The sequence below is a fragment of the Salvelinus alpinus genome, chromosome 8, assembly GCF_045679555.1.
Source record: "Salvelinus alpinus chromosome 8, SLU_Salpinus.1, whole genome shotgun sequence".
Lineage (NCBI taxonomy): Eukaryota > Metazoa > Chordata > Actinopteri > Salmoniformes > Salmonidae > Salvelinus > Salvelinus alpinus.
In genome coordinates, this window is record NC_092093.1 from 9,499,705 (window position 1) to 9,509,704 (window position 10,000).

The 10,000-nt window shown below is 45.4% G+C and overlaps 1 protein-coding gene across 2 annotated transcripts in view; it reads left to right on the forward strand.

The window, feature by feature from the left end:
• Positions 1-10,000, forward strand: part of LOC139582519 (zinc finger protein DPF3-like) — a 58,349-nt gene that overhangs the window by 30,503 nt on the left and 17,846 nt on the right. For both annotated transcript variants that reach the window (XM_071412598.1, XM_071412599.1), the window contains exons 4-5: positions 8,518-8,648; positions 9,701-9,796. In XM_071412598.1, coding sequence (XP_071268699.1) covers positions 8,518-8,648; positions 9,701-9,796 — 227 coding nt within the window. The remainder of the gene's footprint in view (positions 1-8,517; positions 8,649-9,700; positions 9,797-10,000) is intronic.

Sequence of the window (10,000 nt, forward strand, 5' to 3'; positions counted from 1 at the left end):
TGGCATGGGAAACATGTGTTAACATTGCCAAAGCAAGTGAGGTAGGTAATATACAAAAGTCAAATAAACAATAAAAATGAACAGTAAACATTACACATACAGAAGTTTCAAAACAATAAAGACATTACAAATGTCATATTATATATATGCAGTGTTGTAACAATGTACAAATGGTTAAAGCACACAAGTTAAAATAAATAAACATAAATATGGGTTGTATTTACAGTGGTGTTTGTTCTTCACTGGTTGCCCTTTTCTTGCGGCAACAGGTCACAAATCTTGCTGCTGTGATGGCACACTGTGGAATTTCACCCAGTAGATATGGGAGTTTATCAAAATTGGATTTGTTTTCGAATTCTTTGTGGATCTGTGTAATCTGAGGGAAATATGTCTCTCTAATATGGTCATACATTGGGCAGGAGGTTAGGAAGTGCAGCTCAGTTTCCACCTCATTTTGTGGGCAGTGAGCACATAGCCTGTCTTCTCTTGAGAGCCATGTCTGCCTACGGCGGCCTTTCTCAATAGCAAGGCTATGCTCACTGAGTCTGTACATAGTCAAAGCTTTCCTTAAGTTTGGGTCAGTCACAGTGGTCAGGTATTCTGCCACTGTGTACTCTCTGTTTAGGGCCAAATAGCATTCTAGTTTGCTCAGTTTTTTTGTTAATTCTTTCCAATGTGTCAAGTAATTATCTTTTTGTTTTCTCATGATTTGGTTGGGTCTAATTGTGCTGTTGTCCTGGGGCTCTGTGGGGTGTGTTTGTGTTTGTGAACAGAGCCCTAGGACCAGCTTGCTTAGGGGACTCTTCTCCAGGTTCATCTCTCTGTAGGTGATGGCTTTGTTATGGAAGGTTTGGGAATCGCTTCCTTTTAGGTGGTTGTAGAATTTAACGGCTCTTTTCTGGATTTTGATAATTAGTGGGTATCGGCCTAATTCTGTTCTGCATGCATTATTTGGTGTTCTACGTTGTACACGGAGGATATTTTTGCAGAATTCTGCATGCAGAGTCTCAATTTGGTGTTTGTCCCATTTTGTGAAATCTTGGTTGGTGAGCGGACCCCAGACCTCACAACCATAAAGGGCAATGGGCTCTATGACTGATTCAAGTATTTTTAGCCAGATCCTAATTGGTATGTTGAAATTTATGTTCCTTTTGATGGCATAGAATGCCCTTCTTGCCTTGTCTCTCAGATCGTTCACAGCTCTGTGGAAGCTACCTGTGGTGCTGATGTTTAGGCCGAGGTATGTATAGTTTTTTGTGTGCTCTAGGGCAACGGTGTCTAGATGGAATTTGTGGTCCTGGCGACTGGACCTTTTTTGGAACACCATTATTTTGGTCTTACTGAGATTTACTGTCAGGGCCCAGGTCTGACAGAATCTGTGCAGAAGATCTAGGTGCTGCTGTAGGCCCTCCTTGGTTGGTGACAGAAGCACCAGATCATCAGCAAACAGTAGACATTTGACTTCGGATTCTAGTAGGGTGAGACCGGGTGCTGCAGACTGTTCTAGTGCCCGCGCCAATTCGTTGATATATATGTTGAAGAGGGTGGGGCTTAAGCTGCATCCCTGTCTCACCCCACGACCCTGTGTGAAGAAATGTGTGTGTGTTTTGCCAATTTTAACCGCACACTTGTTGTTTGTGTACATGGATTTTATGATGTCGTATGTTTTTCCCCCAACACCACTTTCCATCAATTTGTATAGCAGACCCTCATGCCAAATTGAGTCGAAGGCTTTTTTGAAATCAACAAAGCATGAGAAGACTTTGCCTTTGTTTTGGTTTGTTTGGTTGTCAATTAGGGTGTGTAGGGTGAATACATGGTCTGTTGTACGGTAATTTGGTAAAAAGCCAATTTGACATTTGCTCAGTACATTGTTTTCATTGAGGAAATGTACGAGTCTGCTGTTAATGATAATGCAGAGTATTTTCCCAAGGTTACTGTTGACGCATATTCCACGGTAGTTATTGGGGTCAAATTTGTCTCCACTTTTGTGGATTGGGGTGATCAGTCCTTGGTTCCAAATATTGGGGAAGATGCCAGAGCTAAGGACGATGTTAAAGAGTTTTAATATAGCCAATTGGAATTTGTTGTCTGTATATTTGATCATTTCATTAAGGATACCATCAACACCACAGGCCTTTTTGGGTTGGAGGGTTTTTATTTTGTCCTGTAACTCATTCAAGGTAATTGGAGAATCCAGTGGGTTCTGGTAGTCTTTAATAGTTGATTCTAGGATTTGTATTTGATCATGTATATGTTTTTGCTCTTTATTCTTTGTTATAGAGCCAAAAAGATTGGAGAAGTGGTTTACCCATACATCTCCATTTTGGATAGATAATTCTTCGTGTTGTTGTTTGTTTAGTGTTTTCCAATTTTCCCAGAATTGGTTAGAGTCTATGGATTCTTCAATTACATTGAGCTGATTTCTGACGTGCTGTTCCTTCTTTTTCCGTAGTGTATTTCTGTATTGTTTTAGTGATTCACCATAGTGAAGGCGTAGACTCAGGTTTTCCGGGTCTCTATGTTTTTGGTTGGACAGGTTTCTCAATTTATTTCTTAGATTTTTGCATTCTTTATCAAACCATTTGTCATTGTTGTTCATTTTCTTCGGTTTTCTATTTGAGATTTTTAGATTTGATAGGGAAGCTGAGAGGTCAAATATACTGTTAAGATTTTCTACTGCCAAGTTTACACCTTCACTATTGCAGTGGAACGTTTTACCCAGGAAGTTGTCTAAAAGGGATTGAATTTGCTGTTGCCTAATTGTTTTTTGGTAGGTTTCCAAACTGCATTCCTTCCATCTATAGCATTTCTTAATGTTACTCAGTTCCTTTGGCTTTGATGCCTCATGATTGAGTATTGCTCTGTTCAAGTAGACTGTGATTTTGCTGTGGTCTGATAGGGGTGTCAGTGGGCTGACTGTGAACGCTCTGAGAGACTCTGGGTTGAGGTCAGTGATAAAGTAGTCTACAGTGCTACTGCCAAGAGATGAGCTATAGGTGTACCTACCATAGGAGTCCCCTCGAAGCCTACCATTGACTATGTACATACCCAGCGTGCGACAGAGCTGCAGGAGTTGTGACCCGTTTTTGTTGGTTATGTTGTCATAGTTGTGCCTAGGTGGGCATATGGGGGAGGGAATGCTGTCACCTCCAGGTAGGTGTTTGTCCCCCTGTGTGCTGAGGGTGTCAGGTTCCTGTCCAGTTCTGGCATTTAGGTCGCCACAGACTAATACATGTCCCTGGGCCTGGAAATGATTGATTTCCCCCTCCAGGATGGAGAAGCTGTCTTCATTAAAGTATGGGGATTCTAGTGGGGGGATATAGGTAGCACACAGGAGGACATTTTTCTCTGTTAAGATAATTTCCTTTTGAATTTCTAGCCAAATGTAAAATGTTCCTGTTTTGATTAATTTAATGGAGTGAGTTAGGTCTGCTCTATACCAAATTAGCATTCCCCCTGAGTCCCTTCCCTGTTTCACACCTGGTAGTTTGGTGGATGGGACTACCAGCTCTCTGTAACCTAGAGGGCAACCAGTGGGTCCGTCTCCTCTATACCATGTTTCTTGCAGGATGACAATGTCTGCATTACCGATTTCTTTGGTGAAGTCCGGGTTCCTGCTCTTTAGGCCAAAGGCAGATGACCTCAGACCTTGGATATTCCAGGATGATATAGTGAAGGCTTTTTGTTCCATAAAGTGTCCAATGTTGTTGGTCGGGGTTTGGCCTCAGGCCAGTAAGTGTGAGCAGAGCCTGCTGAGCATCTGGTACATGCCGTTGGCTTGGGCGAGTGTAAGAGTGGGGGTTGGGCCAGTTTGCCCGCTCACTACCTGGGCGTATGTGTGACTTCCATGTTGATGCCCTCTTTGCGGGGGTGGGGTGCATGGGGTGGGCAGGAGTGGCATGGGTCTGATCTGAGGGGGCCTAAATTGGGTGTGGGCATGGTTGATGTGGGGGGGGGGGTGTAGGTCTAGGGGGGGGTCCTGGAGGTCTTGGAGGGTGTCTCGCTGGTCTGGGTGGGGTGTCTATTGATCTGTTTCTCCTGTGTGAAGTGTTGGGGCTTCGTTTGAGAGCGATGTCCTTTAGAGTCCGGGCAAAGGTGGGCACTGCTGCCTTGTAGAGGTGGACCTGGTCATAGAGGCTGTTCAAGTCCAGGGTGGAGTGGTGGGCCAGAAAAACATTTGGTTTTGAGGCACAGTCACGGGAAATGCTTGCGTTTACCCGCTGTATTGTAGCAGGGTGGAAGTCTTTTCGTGGTAGCAGGGTGGAGATAACCACTTGTGCGTTGGGGAAAGTAGAAGAAGCTTTTTCAATCACTCCCTTCAGTGCTGTGGCCACCCTTTCCTGCTGTGCTCTCAGGTCGTTTGTGCCTGTGTGTATTATTATGTGGCTAGGTGAGCCTAGTTTGTCCTCAGACAGAAGTTCTAGGGCGCGCTGGGTGTTTGGACACCAGAGTTTAGACACACTGTGTTTGGGAAAAAGTTTTTTTTCTTCTATATATTTCCCATTTGAGTCCATAAGGAGAAAAATCTGTGTCTTGTGTTTGTCCTCAGTGGGTGTGGGGGGGTTGTCAGGAGGGCTATCAGGGTGGCTGACAGGGGGGGTGCTCAGAGGGAGTGAGAGCTGCTGGGCTTGGGGTTTTTCTTTTGTCTGTTCTGCTGTGATGTCGACTCTATGGTCAGGGTCTGGTGTGGACTGTTCTGCTGTGGTGTCGAGACTTTTGTCGGGTGCTGAGGTGGGCTGTTCTGCTGGCGTCTCTGTGGGGATGGCCACCTCCCTAGTGGGTTGTTCTCTGTCACATGCCATCCCCCTCAACCTCTCCTCCAGCAGTCTGATCCTCTCCTCCATCCCCCTCTCGCTCTCCTCCAGCAGTCTGATCCTCTCCTCTAGTGCTTTGTTCTGCTCCTGCTTCTGCTCTTTCTCCTGTTGAAGTTGTCTCACCACTGTACAGAGTGCAGATATGTCTCTCTCCACCTCCAGCTCTCCTGGTCTGGTTAAGGGGTTGTTGTGCTTGACTGTTGTCTGGGTCTGTGCTGACTGGAGTGTAATCACCTGCTGTTCTAGCTCAACCTGCCTTACCTCCAGCTGGGTGAATTTATCCTTCATTTCAATGAGGGAGAAGTACTCTGTACTGGGAGGTTGACTGTCTGCTGAGGGTTGCTCGTCTGTGGGGTTATATGATGAAGAGGTTTGGTCTGACCCACTTGGGGTGGGGGTATCTTTATCAAGGGAGAGCTTCTCCTGCTGGGCTAATTCTTTGATTAGGTGAAAGTCCAGCTGAAACTGTTTGTGGTTGCCCTGTACCAATACTGTTCCAGACTTATATAGATTTATATTAGCTGACTCCTCGTCCTCGTTGTCAAGAATCCTGAGTTTCCACCCCTCGTTAACCCCCCCTCTCTTAACAGAGGGGTAGTGTGCTAATATAGCACTGTGCCATGCCTGGGGATGGTTTGTGTGGAAGATAAGGTTGCTGATGTTCCCATTTTTGTAATAGTCAGCAAAAAGTGTCTCTTGATTTTCCATAAGGAGCTTCATTTTGTGATCTTTTCTTGTCTTATCATTCTTTACATGCACAGGGTACTGTATTTTAATTACTTCTGAGCAGCGGGAGGCAGCTTCTAAGGCCTCTCCATTTGGTTGGGGTAGACTATTCGACTCTCCTGCCATTGTTGGGCTAATGGGCTTTGACACCTCTCACTTGACACTTAAGTGCTAGTTGAAGCTGTATCAAGCTTGGCAGAATTATGTTACTATTCAGTCCTTATAAAGTAGTGTCATGTATTTTTCTTCTTGGCTTTTGGAAATCAAATATAGTTTCAGACTAAACATTACTCACTCAGTTCCAGGTTGGGTGGTGTTTTCAGGTTTCTGTTGTTTTCCAGAGAATTTGCTGTATAGAATAATTAATCCTTGGTAGATGTGAACCATTCAGGTGATTCCGTAAATCCGTCCAAAATCAGGTTGTAGGTTTTGAGTTTTGATTTGAAGTGAGGGTTATGTTGTAGAGGGTAGCATCCTGTATGTGTTCTTGACAAAAAATACAAGTTTATCTAACTCTAAATGTATCTTTTTTAAAGAAAATGCAGAAAAATGCAGGAGCTCATCTGACCACGACCTCTCTCTCTCTCTCTCTCTCTGTCTCCCTCTCTCTCTCTGTCTCTGTCTCTCTGTCTCTCTCTCTCTCTCTCTCTCTCTCTCTCTCTCTCTCTCTCTCTCTCTCTCTCTCTCTCTCTCAATTCAATTCAATTCAAGGGGCTTTATTGGCATGGGAAACATGTGTTAACATTGCCAAAGCAAGTGAGGTAGATATTATACAAAAGTGAAATAAACAATACAAATTAACAGTAAACATTACACATACAGAAGTTTCAAAACAATAAAGACATTACAAATGTTATATTATATATATACAGTGTTGTAACAATGTACAAATGGTTAAAGCACACAAGTTAAAATAAATAAGCATAAATATGGGTTGTATTTACAATGGTGTTTGTTCTTCACTGGTTGCCCTTTTCTTGTGGCAACAGGTCACAAATCTTGCTGCTGTGATGGCACACTGTGGAATTTCTCCCAGTAGATATGGGAGTTTATCAAAATTGGATTTGTTTTCAAATTCTTTGTGGATCTGTGTAATCTGAGGGAAATATGTCTCTCTAATATGGTCATACATTGGGCAGGAGGTTAGGAAGTGCAGCTCAGTTTCCACCTCATTTTGTGGGCAGTGTGCACATAGCCTGTCTTCTCTTGAGAGCCATGTCTGCCTACGGCGGCCTTTCTCAATAGCAAGGCTATGCTCACTGAGTCTGTACATAGTCAAAGCTTTCCTTAAGTTTGGGTCAGTCACAGTGGTCAGGTATTCTGCCACTGTGTACTCTCTGTTTAGGGCCAAATAGCATTCTAGTTTGCTCTGTTTTTTTGTTAATTCTTTCCAATGTGTCAAGTAATTATCTTTTTGTTTTCTCATGATTTGGTTGGGTCTAATTGTGCTGTTGTCCTGGGGCTCTGTGGGGTGTGTTTGTGAACAGAGCCCTAGGACCAGCTTGCTTAGGGGACTCTTCTCCAGGTTCATCTCTCTGTAGGTGATGGCTTTGTTATGGAAGGTTTGGGAATCGCTTCCTTTTAGGTGGTTGTAGAATTTAACGGCTCTTTTCTGGATTTTGATAATTAGTGGGTATCGGCCTAATTCTGCTCTGCATGCATTATTTGGTGTTCTACGCTGTACACGGAGGATATTTTTGCAGAATTCTGCATGCAGAGTCTCAATTTGGTGTTTGTCCCATTTTGTGAAATCTTGGTTGGTGAGCGGACCCCAGACCTCACAACCATAAAGGGCAATGGGCTCTATGACTGATTCAAGTATTTTTAGCCAGATCCTAATTGGTATGTTGAAATTTATGTTCCTTTTGATGGCATAGAAGGCCCTTCTTGCCTTGTCTCTCAGATCGTTCACAGCTCTGTGGAAGCTACCTGTGGTGCTGATGTTTAGGCCGAGGTATGTATAGTTTTTTGTGTGCTCTAGGGCAACGGTGTCTAGATGGAATTTGTGGTCCTGGTGACTGGACCTTTTTTGGAACACCATTATTTTGGTCTTACTGAGATTTACTGTCAGGGCCCAGGTCTGACAGAATCTGTGCAGAAGATCTAGGTGCTGCTGTAGGCCCTCCTTGGTTGGTGACAGAAGCACCAGATCATCAGCAAACAGTAGACATTTGACTTCGGATTCTAGTAGGGTGAGACCGGGTGCTGCAGACTGTTCTAGTGCCCGCGCCAATTCGTTGATATATATGTTGAAGAGGGTGGGGCTTAAGCTGCATCCCTGTCTCACCCCACGACCCTGTGTGAAGAAATGTGTGTGTGTTTTGCCAATTTTAACCGCACACTTGTTGTTTGTGTACATGGATTTTATGATGTCGTATGTTTTTCCCCCAACACCACTTTCCATCAATTTGTATAGCAGACCCTCATGCCAAATTGAGTCGAAGGCTTTTTTGAAATCAACAAAGCATGAGAAGACTTTGCCTTTGTTTTGGTTTGTTTGGTTGTCAATTAGGGTGTGTAGGGTGAATACATGGTCTGTTGTACGGTAATTTGGTAAAAAGCCAATTTGACATTTGCTCAGTACATTGTTTTCATTGAGGAAATGTACGAGTCTGCTGTTAATGATAATGCAGAGTATTTTCCCAAGGTTACTGTTGACGCATATTCCACGGTAGTTATTGGGGTCAAATTTGTCTCCACTTTTGTGGATTGGGGTGATCAGTCCTTGGTTCCAAATATTGGGGAAGATGCCAGAGCTAAGGACGATGTTAAAGAGTTTTAATATAGCCAATTGGAATTTGTTGTCTGTATATTTGATCATTTCATTAAGGATACCATCAACACCACATTTTTTTCTCTCTCTGTCTCTCTCTCTCTCTGTCTCTCTGTCTGTCTCTGTCTCTCTCTGTCTGTCTCTGTCTGTCTCTGTCTGTCTCTGTCTGTCTATCACACTCTCTCCCTCTCCCCCCTCCAGAGGCAGAGCTGGCTCCTAAGAGGGAGCCCTCCCCAGGAGAGGCCACAGCTCTGGAGACTCTGCTCAGAGGGGAGGGACTACTGGAGAAGAAGAAAGACATCAAGGAGGACGAGACCCTTCTGGAGATACAGGTACGGCAAGAGAGAGGAGACACACTCAGGGATGAACGCATGCTCACCCAGGTGAGAGGACATACACATAGATGCAGGCAGACTTCAACCCAAAGGGGTGACAGTAGGTGGGCGTATTGGCGTAGCTACAGTCAAATACCTTAACATGTCACGCCCTTAGGGTGGGCAATCTATGTTTTCTATTTATTTGTTGGCCGGGTATGGTTCCCAATCATAGGCAGCTGTCTATCGTTGTCTCTGATTGGGGATCATACTTAGGCAGCCTTTTCCACCTGTAGTTTGTGGGATCTTGTTTTTGGTACTGTGCTGTTTAGCCCTGCTAGACTTTACGTTTCGTTTGTGTATCTTTTTTTTCTTCTCGGTGTTCATTGAATAAAATAAGATGTACGCCTACCACGCTGCACCTTGGTCCACTCATTTCAACAACGAGCGTAACATAACTTCACATTTCTTCACATATCCTTGCTCTAAGATGTGACGGAAACGCAAGAAATGTGTGAATTGTGTGAAATATCTACCTGTCCCTCTGTAACTCTCCTCTCCTCGTCTCCTCACCCCTCCTCCCCTCCTTCCCCTTCTCCTCACCCCTCCTCCGGTCCTTCCCCTTCTCCTCTCCCTTCTCCCCCCACCTCCCCCTTCTCCTCTCCCTGTCTCCTCACCCCTCCTCCCCCTCCCACCCCTTCTCCTCTCCCCGTCTCCTCCCCTTCTTCTCATCTCTCTCCCTTCTACTCCCCCTCCTCTACCACCCTTCTCACCCCTCCCCTTCCTCTACCATCCTCCTCAACTCTCCCCATCTCCTCACCCCTCCTTCCTCTCTCCTCACTCCTCACTCCTCCTCAACCCTCCTTCCTCTCTCCTCACCCCACCTCTCCTCATCCCTCCTCCCCCCTCTCCTATTCCCCCCCCCTCCTCCCCCCTTTCTCTCCCTTGTCCTCCCCCCTCCACCACCCCTCCTCCATCTCTCCTCATGCCTCCTCCACCCTCTCCTCACCTCTCCTTCCCCCTTTCCTCACCCTCTCCTTACCACTGCCTCCTCTGTTACTCCCCTGCAGAGGGTCTTGGAGGCCGACGAGAATGGGGACGATTTTCATGATGACAATGAGGACTTTGAAGTGGACACTCCGAAGAGGAAGCAGAGGAAAGGAAGGGTGAGTGTTAGAGAGAGAGGAGGGGGAGGGAGAGATGAGGGGAAGGGAGAGAGAGGGAGAGAGAGAGATGAGGGGGGAGGGAGAGAGAGGGGGGAGGGAGGGGGTGAGACAGCGACAGAGACAGCGACAGAGAGAGAGAGAGAGAGACAGACAGCGAGACAGAGAGACAGAGAGACAGACAGAGAGAGAGAGAGAGAGAGAGAG